Source organism: Tachypleus tridentatus, chromosome 3 (genome assembly GCF_004210375.1).
Source record: "Tachypleus tridentatus isolate NWPU-2018 chromosome 3, ASM421037v1, whole genome shotgun sequence".
NCBI classification, from domain to species: Eukaryota; Metazoa; Arthropoda; class Merostomata; order Xiphosura; family Limulidae; genus Tachypleus; species Tachypleus tridentatus.
This window is the reverse complement of record NC_134827.1, coordinates 20,176,862-20,198,386: the sequence shown is the minus strand read 5'-3', so window position 1 is coordinate 20,198,386 and position 21,525 is coordinate 20,176,862. Positions and strand designations below refer to the sequence as shown.

The window sequence follows — 21,525 nt, the reverse complement described above, 5'->3', positions numbered from 1 at the left end:
AAACAGTTTCTAAAAGCACCAGTTAGATAATACAGAGAGTGTTCAATGCTCCACAATTTACGAAACATACAGGGCACAAAGTGTGTTAAAATATGTCATAACGGTTTGTCTCATACAAAACGGAAGAAACTTATAACATTAAAAGATGGTTGAGACTTATTTAGTTATCAATGAACCAGATCATCGGTTTGTAAAATGTTCTTTATATTACATGAAGCTGGTAAACCTTAATATTTATTATTATTAAATTATTTATTTTATTTCATTTAGTGAATGACGTAGCAAATCAACTCATTACAGTTCTTTTAATCACCAGTATAGTTGTTGGTGGACTCATTGTGTTTGTGTTGGACAATTCCGTACCAGGTCAGAGATCATTCTTTCGAAACATCGTGAATAAACCGAATGCATTGCGATGTGATATATAATCCGTTTTTGTTTTTTTGTTTTTTGCTTTTCAGCCTCAAAATATTGAGTTACTTTTATACTGTATTGTAACTGTATAAAATTGTATTTTTTTTTCTGATAATCACTTCACCTATTTTTATTTTAACCTACTAACTTCAGAATACTGTCTTTGGACTGTTTAAACCAAGTTATGATGTAATGGTATTATATTTATTATAATAATTTACAACGTGGTGATTATTTATACCTTAATTAAATTTCAAAATGTGCTTTAAAAATTTAATTATCATAATATTTCAAATTATAATTACTATTTCAAACCACTCCTGGTGACAAAGTGGTATGTCTGCGGACTCACTCTGTTATAAATCGAGTTTCGATATCCGTGGTGGGGCTTAGTGCTTAATTCCAAGCAAACGAAAGAAACAAACTGGATAAACTAGGGAGAATTTTGAATGCCTTTTAATGTTACAATAACAACGACCAGAATGGCCACAAACACAAAATGTTTGGGAAATATTTCCAGGTTTTATCATTTTATATAGAAAAATACAATATACACTACAGCCAGGAATCAACTAAAATAAAATATACATATACATATCACTCTTTTCTAGACGTTTCTTTCTGTAGCAATGGTTAATGACTAAGGTACACAATGGACCATTTATTCTGTGATTGTTATGGGTATCTAGTGTCTCAGATGTATGTATGAGCCACTGAGGGAGGGTTATATGAACATATGTTTACACGGAAAGAAACCTGAAACACATTCTTACACTCGTAAAGACCATGAGAAGACATCAACAAAAATGTTGATTCTTAGTCAGACCACATGACAGGAATACTTTGAAGTAAAATACATGTCAGAACTCAATAAAGATTCTACTGTATCCTGTATTAATGGTCCAGAATAAGAATGAAATCCTTACCGGTAGAATACAAATGTGAACATCATAAGACGATAACTGAAATAAAACGATAAGTTAACTGATTCCTTCTTTAAGTTGACGTCAGACAATTTAGAAACATTATTTATAAAAGTTTATACAATGTACTACTGTGTGTTTTTCTTGTTGATTCGTATTGTTTAATAAATTGTTCTGTATTAATAGTCTTTCGCTGAAGATAATTTTCCGTCTTATAATTTTAATTTTTACATATATATCTTAAGAACTTCAAACAAATTTTGTTTACAAAATCTTTACCAATTCTATTCATCTTCGGTTCACAAAATATTCATTTTATGTTACATAAAGTAAAACCCAGACGTCCTAGAGACTCAATTCTAAATCTGACAGTTTATAGAGCTAAAAATCAGCTTTCAATATGTGTAGTAGATGGAATGTGCAACTTTGTACATAAGAACAAACAAAATTAAAACTTAACGTCTTTCACACAGAAAGAACATACTTTTTCTCAAGGTGATCAATTGAAACTGTCGTCACCTTCAATCTATGGCCCCCCGTTCGGCATAAATTTAATTAAACTATATAAAATGTTCAAATACATTCCTATCAGTCCAACATACAACCAGAATATTTTTTCTTGATCAAGTGAATCAAGTTTACAAGAGTTAAACCTAAAAATAATAATAATAATAATCCCAATATCGACTGACTCTCTGAAGTAAAACAAAGTGGTTTTCATTCTTTTATAACTGTTTATAATTGTTGGAACATGAGCTCTTGAAAGTAAAAACATACTGTAACCGTCTCTCCACTTACAAGATTTGATGAAATGTCAATATAAGTCTGTATTAGTTTGGACACCTTCCATGAATTGATATGTTGTTCACAGACAACACTGTGAAAGAAGACGCAAAAATTACTTAGTAACTATCTTCTACTGAATAAAGACGACTTTAATTTTACCTTCATAAGTTTGATTAACAGTTACTTTTGTAATATTTACACAGTTATACTACGTAATAAAATAATACCAAAAACGAAGAGAAAACAAATAATTCAGAGTATTTCATATATACCTATTACTGTATTCTATAAACCTTAAGATGGTTTAACTACCTGTCACCAGTTTCACTCCTCGTGTAACAAAAACGAATAAAGGATTTTTAGCTTCAAAGACAAACTTTATACCTATTATTATTCCTTGACATCCTGGTCGTTGTGGGTGTAATCCCGAAGTACAGCTAGTTTCAAACTAATAATTCAATAAAGTTATTAGTTTAATACTTGAAAATCGGAACTATAATTTTATTAAATATACTTAGAAAGTTTTTGCTTTACATTATTGTTTTAAATGTAGTGTACATTGAACGTTTGAATAATTTTAAATATAAACCGATTTACCTAAATCAATGAAAGTAATTTCGTCATTAAGAAATATGTAAATCTAATCAATAGAAATTACAAAACGTTTCAAAACTTATTATTTCTATATAGGAACATAAATATCAATGCGTCTTTCATCAAATGCAAAGCTTTAGTTATTGTAACGTGTCCGATTCTTACTGTAAACAGTGAGAAAAGAGTTAATTACACTGAAAAATTATATTTATTATTTTACGGTTTAGATAAACTATATGCAGGTGAAAATTATTTTGAGTTCACATCGTAAAAAATAAAAGTACCTGACACGTGAATAATAACAAAATTATCGGTCAAAGAATGAGATTAGATTTTAAAACGTGATGCAATATCCAAAATTCTTACCCAGTTAACGGTTGAATATACACGTTAATTTTGTACTAATTTTAACCAAACAATAAAATACCATCATTCTTCTATTGTTTATACTTACTATTGAAAGGTTGAAAAAGGCGATATGTAGGTACTACGATCAGTCCGGCGTGGCCATGTGCTCGACTCTCAATCGGGTTCGAATTCCTCTCACACCAACCATGCTCCTCCTTTCAGCCATGGAGGGTGATATATACGAGGTATGTTCAAAAAATACGCGGACTGTTTGAATTGCGCGGCTCCAGATGCTTCCAGGGGAATCCGCTTGGTGTCGCTAGGTTTGCACAGATCAGCTGATTACGACGCCATTTCCCGATTGCAAATATCTTTATTTCTGTGTTAGCTACGCGGTTTTAAGTGAAGTGCGATTTTTTCGTTTGGCGGATTTCAGAATGAATGACCTGAAGGAGCAACGACTTGCTGTGAAATTTTGTGTTAAACTTGGAAAATCTGCGACTGAAACTTTCGCTATGTTTAACACGGCTTACGGTGATGTTGCTATGAAGCGTACGGCATGTTTCAAGTGGCATGAACGTTTTAAAAATGGTCGAAAGTCCATTGAAGATGATGAGCGTCCTGGACGTTCTTCCACGTCAACTGACGGCCCACACTTCGACAAAATCAACACCCTTGTGCGAGCAAATCGACGTCTGACTGTCAGGGAGCTTGCTGAAGAGTGTGGGATATCAGTTAAATCTTGTTACGAGATTTTGACCAAAAAATGGAAGATGCACCGCGTTGCTGCGAAATTCAGTCCTCAGAACTCGTGAGTTTTTGGCCAAATACTCGATCACTGTTCTTCCCCACCCCCCTACTCACCTGACCTTGCTCCTTGCGATTTTTTCTTGTTCCCCAAACTCAAAAGACCCTTGAAAGGAAGAAGATTTGAGACGATTCCCGAGATTAAGGCAAATGTGACGAAGGAGCTGGAGGACATTACAAAAGAAGCGTACCAGGACTGTTTCAAGAAGTGGAAACACCGTTGGGATAAGTGTGTGAGGAGAGTACTTTGAAGTAGTCCCAGACCTGTAACTTCTAAATAAAGTACATTTTGTTTTATGACGTCAATCCGCGTATTTTTTGAACAGCCGTCGTATGTATCGGTCAATCTCACTATTCGTTGGCGAAAGAGCAGCCCAAGAGTTGGCGGTCGGTGGTAAGGACAATCTGCATTTCTTCTTGTCTTACACGGCTAAATTAACCACGGTTAGCAAAGATTGCCTTCGTGTTGCCTTGGGTAAAATTCAGAACTTAGAAATAGTTTTGTCACTACCAATGGTATTAATCTTTCTAGCTTTTCCTTCCTATTTTTGCTTTAAAAATGTAATACATGAAACATACACATCGAGCTCTCAGTATAAGTAAAGTGACGTCTGGTAAGAGCTGCACTAATACTGGTAGAAATTATAACAGTTTAAAAGTATAATATTAGTGTAGAAGGTATACAGTTCTGTATCTGTTTTCTACATTCCCATTTAGAGCTATGTCTGTTACTTTAAAAATTGTTCATAAATTATTTCGTCATCATGGAGCACGCAAATTAACATTTCGAACTTCAGGTTACTTTAAAAAGTTTTATTTATTTATACGAAAATATTTTTCTATTAAACAGTTACATTACTACTCCCATGAATAGATGAAATCGTTACAAATAATATTGATGTTTATTGCAACTTTTGTTTTTCGTAATTTGAAAAGATCAGACCAACTTTCTTTCAACATCACGTAAGTCTTGTTAAGTAATAATAATAATATTACGCAATAATATAAAATATTATATATTTATTACATACATATATAATAAATATATTATGTAATTAAATGATAATATTTTATTAAAACGCTAAAATATAATTTAAAATAAACAATCCACATTAATAAAAAATAGAGTACTGTACAAAAATGTTAAGACAAAACAATATTTTGTCATTCCTTCCGTTTTATAAGGCCGATTCTTCCATACCTTTGGAGAATCTAATTTTCAACATGATGATAAAGTTTCACAGGTCGCTGTTGATATTTGAATGAACAAGGATGAGAGAACTTACCATTATTTTGAATTCCAATATACTTATTCCGCCCGGCATGACCAAGCGTATCAAGCGTTATATTTCATCTGATTAATTTTTATGAATCTTTAACATTTGCTTAATCTTCTTAGAGATAAAAATGGGATTAAATAGTTGGTTGTTATTTAAAAACATTAAATAATCAAACTGTTAATCGTAGAATACCAAATAAGTTTAAAGTTCGTATTTAATTTATTTTATCAGGTCATCCCACATGTAATGTCCGAATATTTAATACAGAAAGTGCATCACCATTTCTATCTTTGTAGAAGGCCTTAATGCCTATAATATGTCGTAGGACATGTATAAAAATGTTCAGACAAACAAAACAAACTAACCCAACTCCACTTTTTCAGATCTTTAATCAAATAAACCCTTATGAAGATGGATGTGTCTGAGGAACACATTAGACAGGTAATAATTTTTTATTACAATCTATTCCGAAGTTTGCAGAACTATATTGAAGGAAAAGAGTTTGGAACACATAAAGATGTCAAAACTTCTCTCTCTACGTTGTTTTTCACAAAAACCCAAGAACTTTATAGAAGTGACATTGAGAAGCTTGCGAATCGTTGACAGGAAGCAATTAATAATAATGGAACATACATTATCGATTAAATAACATTAAAAGCGTTTGAAATCCTTTCTCTCTTTCTGAACCTAAAATCGGACATTACTTAAGGAATGCTCTGACATAAGCAGACTTGAATATAACATTTATAATTAGCACTGGACCAATACTAAATTCGTTCAATGCTCCGTTTTCAAGGTAACGATACTGACCTCAACTAGGTTTAAATTTTTACACATGGATGGTTTGGCTTGTTTCAAATTTTACACAAAACTACACGAGCTATATCTGTGCTAGCAGTCTTTAGTTTAACAGTAAAACATTAAGGAAAGGGAGCTAGCCATCAGCACCCACCGATAATTATTGGGATACTCTCTTACAATCAGTAGTGGGAGTGATCGTTATATTATAACACACCTAAGGTTGAAAGGACGAGCATGTTCGGTGGGACTAGGATTCTGGTTAGTCATCTTCCAGTTGGGAATGAAGAACTATAACTACCTGGTTATGCTGGGTAAAAGCAAGATTACAGGCCTAAACTGCAACCACATATGACTAGCTTGTTCGGAGACAGGATATAAAATGTTGATCCTCATCACAAGTCGAGAGCCCTAACCACGAAGCTATGTCAAGTTCAAATTCTTTATTAATTATATTTTGTGTTTGTTTTTTTTTGTAATTTACATTAACTGTAACTTTCTATTCGTTTGTTTTCTTTGCCCGAAAACATAAGATTTACCAACACAAATGTGAGCAAGAGCTTAGACTAATATTGTGTTTATCTTCCAAGTACATCCAGCATTGGGTACACTTCTTAATTTACCGGTAACGCTAGATCAAAAATACAATATTTTTATACCGAAATTAAAAATAAACTAAAGGGTTTCCAATAACAGCTAAGATAATCGATGTACAAATCTTTACCATACAACAACAACCTTAAGTTATCTTCAGTAAATAAAGTTTGTAAATTTCTTTCTTCATTAGACATAACATATAATTAATAAATAAGATTAACGTAATCTTTTCATCTTTGGATTTTCCGTTAGTTTTCAGTTTCAAAATCATTGTAATACATTTGAATTTCATAGTTTTTAAAACTCTAAACCCACACAAATGTTTCTGGTTTTCGTTGTAAAGCGCAATGAATACGAAGTTTGCTTAAACCACTTTATCAAAAGCACTACTGAACTTTGGGTATTACATAAAGCCTCGTTCTTATTACAAAACATTTGTGATAATATTATTTCGACCACTAATACTTCGCAATTAAAGCTAATTATAATACTTGTAAGATAATCTCCGTATCATGTTCCAACCTGCAACATTTCCAAAACTGCTGGAGCTAGGAGGGCAGTATTCTGAAAGAACGTTCTAGCCTGACTAGTCTGCCTAAAATGTGAACCGTCATCATGACTGAGTTCAGTTTAGATACATTCAGGTTATTTATCTCTTCATGAAAAAGTTTTCTGAAGGAGTGTCAGAAAAATTTTGTCTGCCCTTTTTCATATCGAGGCTGTGGATAAGTGACGAAACACGTATCATCAGGTTTCTGATTTCAATGATTGAAAGTCGCAGATTCATTCTTAATGTTTCAACACCAAAAAAAAAGACTTATACGCAGATTCCTTTAACACTTACATGTCATATCAACACATAGTATTTAACACTAGATCGTATCCCTGAGATGTTAACACTACAAAAATAGTTTTCTCAGAATTATCACTATACATTTTCACATTCATCCTAATTAGGTAATTATGAATTTCAACTTAGAGGAACATAACGATACAATTTTAATATATATATATGTATAAATTGTTTACTGCATGATAATAAGGCCTTTTTTTTCAATACCAGACTTGTAATCTGCACACACCCAAAGTTATTCGTTTTAAATGTCAAAAGTAGGGGAACCAATAGACACAATATGCCTAATATTACTGATAAAAATTTCAGGAAAGTGCAGATATTTCATCAGAATATTCTTACTTAGTCTCAACATGACCAGGAGGTTAAGGTACTTGATGCGTAATATTCGGATAAAGGGTTCGAATCACGTAACACCAAAAATGCTCGTCTTTTTAGCCGTGTGGGTGTTATAATGTTGATTTTAATCCAACTATTTATTTGATAAAAAGAAGCCCATGAATTAGCGGTGAGTGTTGATGACCAGCTACGTTTCAACTATTCTTTCACTGCTAAATTAGGGACAGATAGCGCCCCAAACCCTCGGGTATCTGTGCGGGTAATCCTAAAACGAAAAAAAAACAATTGTATATTTCAATTGAATGTGTTTAAAGTGATAATTGGAATGGATATAGCGAGACATAAATCTTTTTTTTTCTTTTTTGTCTCCAGTTAACTGTACAAAGTATCAATGAGATATCTATGTTCTACTGACAACTGGTATCGAAACTCAGGTTTTAGTATTATTAGTCCTCAAAGCTACTGCTGAACCATTTAAATTCCGTCTCTGATTTAACAATTAATTTAATGTTAGCTCTTTTAAAACAACAAAATATAAATAAATTATAAATTCAATATATCGTAATTCATACAAGGGCTTTGTTGTTGAAATTCAAGAATACTCAATTTACTAACCGTAAATAAAAAAAAAAAAACACAAAAGAAGATACGTTTGAGCTTAGACGATAAATAAATTTAGAATAATTAAAGTAAAGTTTCTCTTGAACTACTTGGCTCCAGGGTATTACAAATTTGAGGCAGAATGAGGTTTAATTCTGATGTAATTATAGTTTATGATTACATGTGCTTTTCAAGAAAGTAATTTTTCCCCAAAATCTGGCTGAAACCCAATGCTAGAATTCTTTATCATAAAGGAGTTCATCTGTTGAGTGCATTATGGTTTTCTAAATACAACCACTTGAATTTTGAGTGGATTGACAGATCAAGCAGAGGTCACTTCAACTGTTTATTTTAAACAGCCGAGTTTGTCAGATAGACGCATAATTTTTAAATATATTATCGGGATAAGACAAAAACTTACGTTCAAAGAAAATACTTTTGCAACGATAGAAGTTGTTTGTTTTTAGCAGAAAACTACACAAAATGCTATCTATATGTACTCTGCCCATAACGGGTATCGAAACCCGTTTTTCAGCGTAGTAAGTCCTCAGACATGCTGCTGTGTGTGGGGTGCTAACGTATTAAGCTGTAAAAAGAAGATGGTGAAACTTTATTGCTTCTTTTAAAACCTGCTATAACCAAATGGAATGACGTGTGTAGGTGTGTTTGTACAGGCAGGATTTTAATTTTAAACGTTTCAACCTTTACATTAAGGTTCTCAACACATCTGCATGCTGAACTTCCAACACTTGAAACATTGTGAACTTTTTCTGGTTTGGTATTTGTGTGTTTAACGAGTTATCTTTAAATATATTGCTACATGTGTAGCTTCTAACAGCTTTGTTTATTTTTAAAAAAAGTCACACTAAATTACCTGCTGTGTCTTCTGTGGGTAATCGTACCCCAAATTGCCTTAGCTACCTGGCAATGCCGGGCCATTTGTTATGTTTTTATCACAAAAAAACACACGTAATTCTATACCTATACTCACAATGGTTTTGTAAGCAATCTTGTTCACATAAATGTTTTACTGAAACTTTTTAATCATATGTTCACGTGCTGTATACTGGCTTTAGGTCAATTACATTGTCATTCTCTCGTATTCGTGATGAGAGTGGAACAGTAGAGGGTCGTCGAAAAAGAAAATTTATAATAGGCCACGTGAGTTAAAATATTCCTCATATAAGTTATTACATTTTCTTTGCTTTAGGCAAAAATGTTCTTGATAAATTACATATACTGTTGTAAAACTCTCAAATATCTTCTCTATCATTCATCGAGGTGACATCTGGTGATATGAAATACAGAACAGGTGCATTTCTCACCTATTTTTCTAAATATAGAACTTCCCGATACTTTAAAAGAAAACCGTCGATAATAGTGAGAGTTTTTAAGAAGGCAGCATTGGTCAGAAACTTCCTTCAAAAAGGCCCGGCATGGCCAAGCGTGTTAAGGCGTGCGACTCGTAATCTGAGGGATGCGGGTTCGCATCCCAATCGCGCCAAACATGCTCGCCCTTTCAGCCGTGGGGGCGTCATAAAGTGACAGTCAATTCCACTATTCGTTGGTAAAAGAGTAGCCCAAGGGTTGGCGGTGGGTGGTGATGACTAGCTGCCTTCCCTCTAGTCTTACACTGCTAAATTAGGGAAGGCTAGCAAAGATAGCCCTCGAGTAGCTTTGTGCGAAATTAAAAAAAAAACAAATCCTTCAAAAAAGAAGTGTGACCAGCCCTTGATTAACCCCGATGAAAATGAAACTAAAGTAAGGAGCCATAGGAATAAAACTTAATAATAATATTGAATATTTTGGAATCACCTTTGACACCCGCTTCTCTTGAAGCAAGGATATTCAAAACCTTCAGTCATCCATTAGAAAGCATATCAATTAGATTAAACTCATCGCTGGTGTGTACAGTGACTGCTCACCAGACACAATTCATAGAATATATAAAACATTTATAGATTTAGTATGGTTGACAGATAACAACCTCACAAAGTTACCATTGCAAGGACAGTGTTTCTCAACGTGTTGTGCATGTACCGCCAGTTATTACCCAGTTTGGGCAATTAATTAATGGGGATACCAACTTTAAAAGGTTTTTTTATCCTGAACTCGAAATCGTCTTGTTGACATGGAACCGAATCATTGTCTTAAGCTTACCAACTTAAAGCTAGAACTTCCTGTCCTTCTGTTTGGTCTCAAGCAGTTCAACCCTTAGTACTGAACAATCATCAACTTGTTTATTTCGAGACACATATGGAAGTTTTAATATAATCATTATTACTCTAAATTTAATGAACGTGGCCAAGCATTGCCAGGTGGCCAAGTTCTCGAATTGTAATCCGAGAGTCGCAGATTCGAATCCCTGTTACACAAAGTCTGCTCGCCCTTTCAGCCGTGGGAGCGTTATTATATGATGGTCTATCCCACTAGTCGTTGGTAAAAGAGTAGCCCAAGAGTTGGCGGTAGGTAGTGATGACTAGCTGCCTTCCCTCATTCCTTACACTGCTAAATTAAGGACGGATGACGCAGATAGCCATCGTGAAGCTTTGCGCGAAATTCAGAAACAAACAATCCCTCGCAGATAAGGAAATTCACAGGCGGGGTTGAAGGAGAACGTCTGTTCAGTCTTATAGAAGCACAGAGATTTATCTATAGAGTCACACCGCCATAAACCGTGTTTCGAGCACAAATAGCATATTGTGTAACTTTGTGCTCAATTCCAAACCAAACGATTTTCTAAACACCCCCTGTTTGGAAGAACCCACAACCCTCATCTTGTGGTTTTATACTTTATACAACATGATACGTTCAGTTTTATCGTTGTTTTTTGTCCCCTGGTTAACTGATGTGCACCTGATGCGCATCCACAGAACTCAGAAGTAGGTGTATATAAAAATGACAACCGACCTGAAATAAAACTACAATACAATAGACGTTTAATAACATTTTTACAAACATCACAACTTTCTCACGCTATTTTTGTTGAAAGGGGCAATGTGCAAGGGTATTTTACTTTAGTTGACATAAATGTATTGAACTAAAATGTAAAATTCCAAAAAAACAAAAACAAAACAAAAACTTCTTATCTTTACGGTTCAAGAACGCAGCAACCTAACATTTGCACCTCATTATTAGTACATTCAACAGGTACATTTACGTTGGAAGGATCATTTATGCACAGTTACCTAGGGCTGTGTTCGACAAAACCCATCTTCTTCTGAACCTGTTATATCTTGGAGTGAACATTAAAAGTCCTTTGTTACCATTGTGCGGGACAAACCAGTTTACGAACTTAAGGTAATTTTAGAAAGTTTTATTCATCTATATGAACAGTCACTTGTATTAAACCTTTACTTGATGTGGTATAAGTAACATTATAACTTGACCCGCCCTTTTTGTTTTATAACACTACAGTAATAAACTATCCAATGTACATATAAATTATATCTTTACAAGTTATTTCAACCTTTTCCAACTTGTTTTTTTCGCAAATAGTCATAATAGTATTGAAATATCGTTTGATTTTTGTCAATCAATATTGAATGTTTAGAGACATTTAAGCATTAATTAAGTTTAAAGACCCTTAAAAACTTCAATTAACTAGCTTACACAAAAAAGTCAAAAGTTCTGATATTTTTAGGTCTCTGTCAGGAATATGCTACATATGACATAATGTTTTTGGATTTTTTCTTCAAAACCTCGAAGGAGAAATTATTTAATTATTTAAATAAATTAAATAATTTCTTTATTAAACAAAATATTGTTAAGTTCAATAGACTTATATATTGATACATATTTATATATTCACAACCTCTTATATCACTAATTCAAAACCATCATTCAATGTTAGAATCCATATTGTTGTAAAAAGTGACTTGTTTAGATCTTGGAGGAGGTATCGAGGTAAGACAACTTTGTTCTCTGAATTATTATAAATGTTTTCGAATAACAGAAACCGGCCCACACTACATGAAATATTCTGTTTGTAACAATCACACACGGAATCTGATATACATTTTTTAATAGATCAACAAAAGTATCAGTAAGATAAAATACAGCGCTATTTGGATCGATGAACACGGGAACAGCATAACACAAACTTTATAACTAAGTTTACGAAATATCATCTGGTTAATAAAATCATGTATGTTTTGATCGTAAAGCTGTCAAAGTTTAAAGGATAAAAAAAAGTTTTTATATAGAAAAGAAACTCCTTATAAAGGAAATTGTTGGAATAATAATATTTTAGTAATTGTACCTGGCAAACAAATTTTTCTTCCAATTACAACAATTGATACATCTGTTTAAAATATATTTGAATGATCTTCTGAAATATTTATACACAAATAGAAGACAACCTTTACCACCTTAGCAACTCAACTCACTCAAAAGTTAATCATTTTAGGTGACCACACTCGTCACTGATTACATTAAAAGTGAAATTTAAAAAGTATTCTAGTAGATATAAGGTACGTTTTCTAAATAACCTGAGAACTACATTTTCTAGGTTTAAAACAATATAATAAGAACGCATTCCGTTATGCATTGTACACAGACTTAACAATTATTGATTGGTTACGAAGGCAACAATTAATTTGTTGCCTGATATTACAATATAATAGTTGTTTCATTCTACCTCTTCCTAATTTGTTCTATGTTTTAGTAAATTATCGTTTTCACACGGTATATTTAGTGTAACTTTTCATTAAAGATTTTGATCTTGTTTTTATAATCAAAACTAAAATAATAAGACATAGAAATAGTTAATTTTCAAAATGAAATAACCCATCATCATGAACATATCAATAAACGTATTAACATTCCAGCTTCGGCACTTACTTCGTATTGTGAGGAGATTTGAGTAATCTATTTAATTTTTGTGGTTACTGTTGTTGTTTTCTCCTATTTCCATATGACGTGATACGATGTAAATCAATTAAACATTTTCTTCTAATATTGTATACAGGTTATTTTACAAAATACCTCTGTGACTAATAACGAATTCTAACATTTATTAAGTAACTATGAAGGAAATTTTAATTTATAGAATTTGTAGCATATTACACAGTTGGTTTACAGAACATGAGAGCTGACATTTGAATTGCTTCCATCTCATTTCGTAGTAGTGACTTTTATTCAATTAAAAAGTACGAAACACAGATTGTTATGAAAAATTAAAACCTAATGTATTTACCAATTTTTCTCAAGTTGTTAAAACAACGTATGTTTATTAATATTGAGAATCTTTTGATTTTATGTTTTACCATAATATTGCGGCTGGCAGAAGCAGAAAACCTGGCAAGTATTTCGGTTTAGGTTTTAACTGGCCCCTAGCAGGAGCTCTGGACAGATTCAACTGGAAGGGGACGCCAAGAAATTTACTTTTGCTTCACCCTATTTGTGATTGGATATTAGGTTAAACCATGTTAAGAAAAAAAAAACGTATGTGTGTATAAATACGAACATTATTGACACATCCATTCACAAACAAATTGTTGTTATCATCTATCATCGGCAAGCGGCGGAGAAAAGATCAACATCAGGCTCCAGCACGTGACTATCACAAAATCTTCGACCAATACAGGTCTTATGGTTCTTTAGGGCGACTTCGGATCTGCATATCCTACGTCAAGAATTTGTGTGAAGTAACCCCGTTTAAACCCATTGTCACTCCGCAGACTCGATCTTTCCGGAGAGTGTCCGAGCTATGTAACTGAAATTAAAATTAAGAATGTTGATGTTTAGTAAACTTTCGGGTAATATTTGGTTAGTACCCTATATGCTACGAATTTTGTAATGAGACTGATGGGTGCGCCATATGGTGAGTATTTTGGCTGACGTTGAAAATTGTTTTGTTAGTGTGTTTCTTGTGTTGGCTGTTTGATAATATCTTTTGGCTAAATTCCGGATTATTTCACTAGATTTTAGTAATGTCCGTAGTGAATCCAAGTAGTTTGAGGGAGTATACCTTGGTAAACGATATGCCATACGGATTACTCGGTATTGTAAAGTTTCTACATTTTGCATGAGGTCATTTGACATGTTGCACGTGATAATGCATTAATATTCAATGAGTGGTCTGATACAAGCTTTATAAGTGGTGGTAATGATAGGCCTAGCATCCTTTGAGAGTTCCTCCTATACGTCTAGGGAAAGTAATACGTTGGTTGACAGATTTTTCAAATTTTGCTAACGTGATTCCTACAGCGCAGAGATCGATAGAAGGTAACTCCGACAAGTTTTATAAATTTAGTGTATTTTATATCGGTGTGTGGTAGGGTTAGTTTTATTTGGATTAGTTTCTTTTTTCTGTTTTATCAGCAAGGTGAAATATAATTGCCTGTGTTTAGTTAGGACATAGAGCTACGCACTACCTGTAACACCATTAGATTATGTGATTGAGCAGAGCTTGAGATACACTGAATAACTGTGTGTGGGATTTTGAGTTCATATAGTTTGATCAGCAATCCATTATGCTAAATGTAGCCCAGTGATCACCTACTTAGATTAACAGAAACTGTGTTTCAATTATTTAACCACAAACATATGACAGTTGCAGTATTTCTTGATGTTAAAAAAACATTCGATAGCTTTTGTGATAATGGAACAGGTTCTTATTGGCTTTTATATAAAATAAGAGCCTGTTCGCGATTATCTTTTCCATAAGTTTTCCTGTCAAGTTGAGGAGACTTATTTTCTTCTAATTTGTCACAGTTTGTAAGTCTGCAATTGTTATCCGAATGACTATTATAATTTTTGTTTACCAGCAGGGGGGGTAACCTGTATTTAAGTGATGGGCAGTGTATTTTGGTTTTTCGATATTTGTGTTTGTTTATTTTGAACTTACACAAGAGATATCTGCGCTAGTCGTCCCTAATTTAGCAGTGTAAGACTAGAGGGAAGGTAGCTAATCATCATCAGCCACCGCCAACTCTTGAGCTACTCTTTTTCCCAACGAATAGCATGATTTACCGTCACATTATAATGCTCCCACGGCTGAAAAGGTGAGCATGTTTGATGTGACGGGGATTCGAACCAATAACACTAAGATTATGAGTCGAGTGCCTTAACCACGTGGCCTTGCAAGGCCTGTTTGTCGATATCTAATTTTACTTTGCAAATGAAATCAGGAGTGCTGTATTGTTACAGGTGTGATTTATTTTGTGTGTGTGTTTTCTTGGAGCAAAACGACATTTGGCTATCTGCCGAGTCCACCAATTGAATCGAACAATGATAGGAGGCTTGGGATTTGGAAGGCTGACGCAAGATATTGGGTAAATAGTTCTGCTTTAGTAGAATCGGTTGAGACACTAATGGCTTTATAGTTTGGTATTTTTTATTTTCATCTTTGGATAGGCAGAAATCTTCCTGGTTAATATCTTGCTACCGTTTTATTAATGGTTTTATTGTGTTATTTTCCCTATTAATTATTGTTTTAGTGTGGCAGTTTTGGGTAATAATAAATTGGAATATTTCTGTTACGTGCGAGTGGATCTCGGGAGTCAGTTTCCACGACTTAAATTAAAGTTATATTATCTCACATAGGGATACAGTCGAGATTGCGGATTTTATTAGAGGTTATGGGAAACGCTAAATTATCAATCGTGTGCTCATAGGGTGTGATAAAATCTATTTCAACGGTAGACAAGTTGAGATATGTGCTGAACATTTACAAATTTGTCCGTGAAAATTTACAGACAAGGGGAGGAGATTCACGTGAAGTGGTTGTTCGGTGGAACAGCGCGAAATGCGCGGGGTCGTGATCCCTTTCTATGTTAGCAAATACGCACAAATTAGAAATATATGGCAAAATGTTTGGTGTAAGTATTACCAAATCAAGAATGTCTTGAGAGTCAACTATATGGGTATGTGTGGGCATGATATCATCATGTGTTACCGTCATGTCACTTTTGTATAATACCGCGGTTCCTCTCCTTTTTTGATTTAAGGCTTGAGATAACAGTATATCCAGTTAATCTGAAATCGTCGTTTCTATTCCGATATGTTTTGTTTATAAAAATGATATCAATACCATATTCTTGCAAACCCTGTAGAGTACAAACTTCTTGTTGTGTAAGCCTCCTTGTATATTAACGTGTAAAATCGAAACCACTACTCATCTGAACTTGTCGATTTCACTGTTATACCTGCTTCCTACGCAGTCCTTTAAGGCTGTGGAGTTTCCGATCAGTTCAAATAAGCTGCATCTTGGCAAAAGTAGATGTAGGACTTCCGCCATATTGTAGATCATTCAACGCTGTCACCACTACGTCGGTGACAAAGGCGGCAATAGTAAAGATGATATGAACCCTATTTTTTAATCCAATGTAAAAACAGCCAAAGATTGGTAATATGAAAATAAGATTGGCTACTAAGCTTTAAAGCATGCACCTCTTAATAAACAACCGAAATTTGAATACTGTCAATACAAAAGTAACTTGTTTATATATATATATATAATACGAATGAGCTGAAAGAAACCAAATAGGTTTCGATTTTTTTCACTTTAAATATTAAAATGCTTATGTGTGTATATATTTATCTATATCTTTACACATAGATAGAACAAAACGTCGTAGAAAACGAAATGCTGAACGAAATCGATGAGCCGAAGGTAAGAGACTTGGTGTAAGGATTTCGAAACAAATGAATTAGGTTAATTTGGTTAATAAGTACTTTATAAAGAAAAAAAGCCCTCCAATGGCTCAGCGGTATGTCTGCGAACTTACAACGCTAGAAACTGGGTTTCAATATCCGTCGTGGGCAGAACACATATAGCCCATTCAGTAGCTTTAGGCTTAATTCAAATAACAACAGAAAGAAAGAAACATATAAGAATAGAACAACTAGAGTATTATAGAATATCCAATAATATTAGAATAAATACATTTTTTAAAACGTTTTTCAGTATATATATATATTTTGTAGTTTCTCAAAATGTTTCTTAATACGTTGGTTTTACAAGTTATCTGAAAAATTAGCTCAACATCACACTAAATCTACAGTAATACTTGGTTAAATTACTATGACAGTTTAGCTGTATTCCTCGTGAAAATGAGCTTGTTTGAGTGAAGTGCAACTTGACTATAAATGAATTCAAGAAAACAAATAAATTAATTGTTGTGCTAATCGTATGCTTCTCTTCATGACAAAGTGGAATGAAACATGTTCTATTACGTACTCTAATTTATGTTCTAATTGCTATCGGGCTAGTTATAATTGCTCTCTCCATGTAAAAAAAATGAACAAAATAAAAATTTTATTGAAAAATCACGTAATATCTATTGTTGCCTTGTTTGTTATTAAACACAAAACTGGGTTGTGCATTGTCATTGGTGAAGGCACTTTACTCTCAATATCAGGGTCGCAGGTTCAATTCCGGTCATAACAAACGTGATCAATTTTTCAATTGTTGGGCGTTATAAAATTGCAGTTAATCCCAATATTCGTTGGTAAAAGAAAAACCCAAGAGTTGGTGGTACATGGTATTGATAAGTTTCCTTCCCTCTAATGTTATACTACAAAATATTATACCGCGCCCACTGTTAAAACATCGAGTATGTTTGGTGCGACTGATAATCGAACCTGCGACTCTTGCATAATGAGTCAAACGCCTTAACCACTTGTACCCCCCGTCAACGTTCCCAACCACTAAAGGAATAAGAAAAAAGTCTACACTTAGTGGGTACACTCAGCTCATTACAGGTATCGAAACCCCAGCTAGTAGCATTATCAACTTTTAGACTTACCGCTGAGCTACTGAGAAGTGGACAAATGTCAAAATTACACACACTTCTTAATACGAATCTTAAACCAAATTCATGTAGCAATATAAAACGTAAGAGTTGCCTACATTAATTTATTATATTTTGTCCTAAATAATATATTATTATATCAACAAAGATTTAGTTATAACACAAAAACACGTCTAGATACTACCCTATAAAGAAAGTACTGAAACAAACAATTATCTATCTTATAAACCATCCGTTATTTTTCAACATGAAGGTTTCTATTGTGGACATCGAAGACGAAGACAGAGTCAAGGGTGACATCTTATACTCTGTAGATGAAGTTCCTCGTTGGTACCTATGTATTCTACTTGGGATTCAGGTGAGAACATGGAGTTTATTGTCGACTTTTACTATTCGTATTTTCTAAGTCAGTAATATGTTACACCTTATATATTTATATAATATCTTACATTATTTTAATATTATTATTTTGCATTAAACTGTCAAGAACTTTATTTTCAAAACTTATTTTCACCCAGTATTCTTACCACTAGTCCTCATTAATGATTAGTTTGATGTCTAAATGAAGTCAAACTTCATATTTTCTCCTATTTTCACTTACATGAGGGCTTACTTTTATCTTTTATTTATTTTTCTTCAAGATTATAACGTGTCGCACAAGTGTTTGTTCAGAACAAACGTTTTTTTATGTGTTTTGATATTAGATACGATCTGAAACAGTAACTCTCAACTGTAGAAAAATACGTTTTTGAGACAAAAATATTTATGTTTTTGGAGCATGAGATATTGAATGATGATACTTTGCTCGTTGATATATACAATTAAATGTTTGATGTATGTAAAGCTACACGGAATATCATAATAATCAACCTAACCTCATTTAATTGGTCATGAAGGTCAGAATTACACAAATACGGAGTATGTCGGAAATACATTAAAGATACAGTCATGTGAAAAAGTTAGAACACCCTATGAAAGCATGTGTATTTATGTAACATTTTTGGATATCTAGATATATAATCTTAAATTTAACAATACTGAAAGATTATAGGATTATAACCAAACAATTAAAAGTGAAGAAAAGACTTTTCAAGATATTCTGTAAATGTAATTCTACAAAAATGGATATTCTAACTGAGGAAAAGTTAGGATTTCCCCACATTTATTTCCTGTTAAAATGGCTCAGCTCACACACAGGTGTATCACACCAGATGCACACTATTAGAACATCGTTACTCAGCATTTCGAATGAGGTTTGTCCTTTTAACCTCACACATTTAGTTTGGTGTGCTCCTGAATGTTGAAGTGAGAGCGAGCACCATGGTGAGAGCAAAAGAGCTGTCTGAGACCTTCAGGAAGAAAATTGTAGCAGCTAAAGAGTCTGGTGAGGGATTTAAAAAGATTTCAAAATATTTTGAAATCAGCCATTACACTGTCCGGAGAATAGTAAACAAGTGGAGGGCTTTCAAAACAACTGCCAACATGCCCAGGTCTGGTTGTCCAAACAAGTTCACCCGAGAGCAGACCGCAAGATGCTGAAAGAGGTCTCCAAACACCCTAACATGTCATCACGGGACCTACAGCAAGCTTTGGCTACTGTTGATGTGAAAGTGCATGCTTCTACAATCAGAAAGAGACTGCACAATTTTAACTTGCATGGGAGGTGTGCAAGGAGGAAACCTTTGCTCTGTAAGAGAAACATCAAGACCAGACTAAAGTTTTCCAGAGAGAATGTAGACAAAGACCAGGACTCCTGGAATAATGTTCTTTAGACAGATGAGTCCAAAATTGAATTATTTGGACGCCAGAACAGAGGACATGTTTGGCGTAAACTAAATAAAGCATTCCAAGAAACGAACCTCATACTAACTGTCAAGCATGGAGTTGGAAGTGTCATGGTTTAGGGCTGATTTGCTGCAGTAGGACCGGAACAGCTCACAGCCATAGAATCCATCATGAATTCTACTGTGTATCGGAGGGAGCTTAAGGATCATATGAGACCATCTGTACGAAAATTAAAGCTGAAGCGGAACTGCACCCTGCAACACGACAATGACCCAAAACATACTAGTAAACCCACCAAGGACTGGCTGAAAACTAAGAAATGGAGAGTTCTGGAATAGCCGAGTCAAAGCCCAGATCTTAATCCCATTGAGATGCTCTGGGGTGACTCGAAAAGGGCTGCACATGCAAGAAACCCCTCAAACATCTCACAGCTGAAAGAATTCTGCATTGTGGAGTGGGACAAACTTTCTCCAGACCGATGTCAGAGACTGGCAGATGGCTACAACAAGCGTCTTACTGCAGTTATTTCAGCCAAAGGGGTTAAAACTACCTATTAGGGGTTAGGTGTCGTTACTTTTAGCTCAGTTAGAATATGCATTTTTGTAGAATTACATTTACAGAAGATCTTGAGAAGTTTTTCTTCAGTTTTCATTGTTCAGTAATATTCCTATAATCTCTCAGTATTGTTGAAACTAAGATTAAATATCTATATATCCAAAAATGTTACAAAAATACACAGGCTTTCATAGTGTGTCCTAACCTTTTTATTTAGAACGTATTTCAAGTGGTATTTAATTAAAACATGAAAAATAAACTGTATTTATTGGTTTTACATTAATAGCAATTTTTGATGATGTTCGGGTCGACTTTGGCATATTCTTACTTAGTCACACAAAGCTCTGCATCCAAGAATCTAACCCTGTTAGGGGCTACATAACATCAACAATATTTTTTGTGTCAGGTTTAGGAACCCTAATCCAGTCAACTTTAGGTACAAGGTAAGAGCGAATATCATCCATCCAAGCTTAAAGGCTTAAAAGTGGGGAATATTTTCAATATCATATTATTGTAATCCTTGATGACGAGAAAACCTACTTGTAGAGAAAAAATATATTTGTAAAAGCGGCTGGTATTGATAGAGAAAGCACTATATTAGGAGCGAACAACGTTACGACCTTCTTCGGTCATCGTCAGGTTCACAAAGAGAGAAAGAGGTAACTCACAGAATGCTGATCACATGTTTGAAGGCGGCTGTTCAATTGTGTGAAGGTGCCTTTTTTTATTTATTTAGTGTTGTTCACACGTTTTCTAACACTGCAACTCAAATAAACAAAACATAGCTGTAGAGAACACCCACACACTTAAAGAAACAAACATAAACAAACGTAAAATTAAATAAGCCTTACTTATACAACAACTCAAGCCAAAAATAAACCAATACAAAGGAACACCTTTATATCTATAATAATAAATATAATCCAACATCTAAACACGCCCTCTACATTCCTACACTCAATTACACAACCTCTTTCAAACATGTGGTCAGCTATCGGTGAGCAACCTCTTTCTTTCTCTGTGAATCTGACGATGACCGAAGAAGGTCGAAAGGTTGGTCGCTCCTCAATATAGTGCTTTCTTTATCC

The 21,525-nt window shown here is 33.9% G+C and overlaps 1 protein-coding gene across 10 annotated transcripts in view; it reads left to right on the top strand.

Moving 5' to 3' along the window:
* The first annotated feature begins 13,846 nt into the window (after nt 1-13,846).
* LOC143246494 (solute carrier family 23 member 2-like) overlaps nt 13,847-21,525 on the top strand; it is a 173,318-nt gene continuing 165,639 nt past the window's right edge. For 7 of the 10 annotated variants that reach the window (XM_076493322.1, XM_076493314.1, XM_076493320.1 and 4 more), the window contains exons 1-3: nt 13,847-14,163; nt 16,903-16,956; nt 18,351-18,455. In XM_076493322.1, coding sequence (XP_076349437.1) covers nt 14,161-14,163; nt 16,903-16,956; nt 18,351-18,455 — 162 coding nt within the window. In that variant the 5' untranslated portion in view covers nt 13,847-14,160. Of the gene's footprint in view, nt 14,164-14,477; nt 14,568-16,902; nt 16,957-18,350; nt 18,456-21,525 lie in introns of those variants that run through there. The other 3 variants (XM_076493313.1, XM_076493312.1, XM_076493316.1) reach the window with 1 other exon arrangement.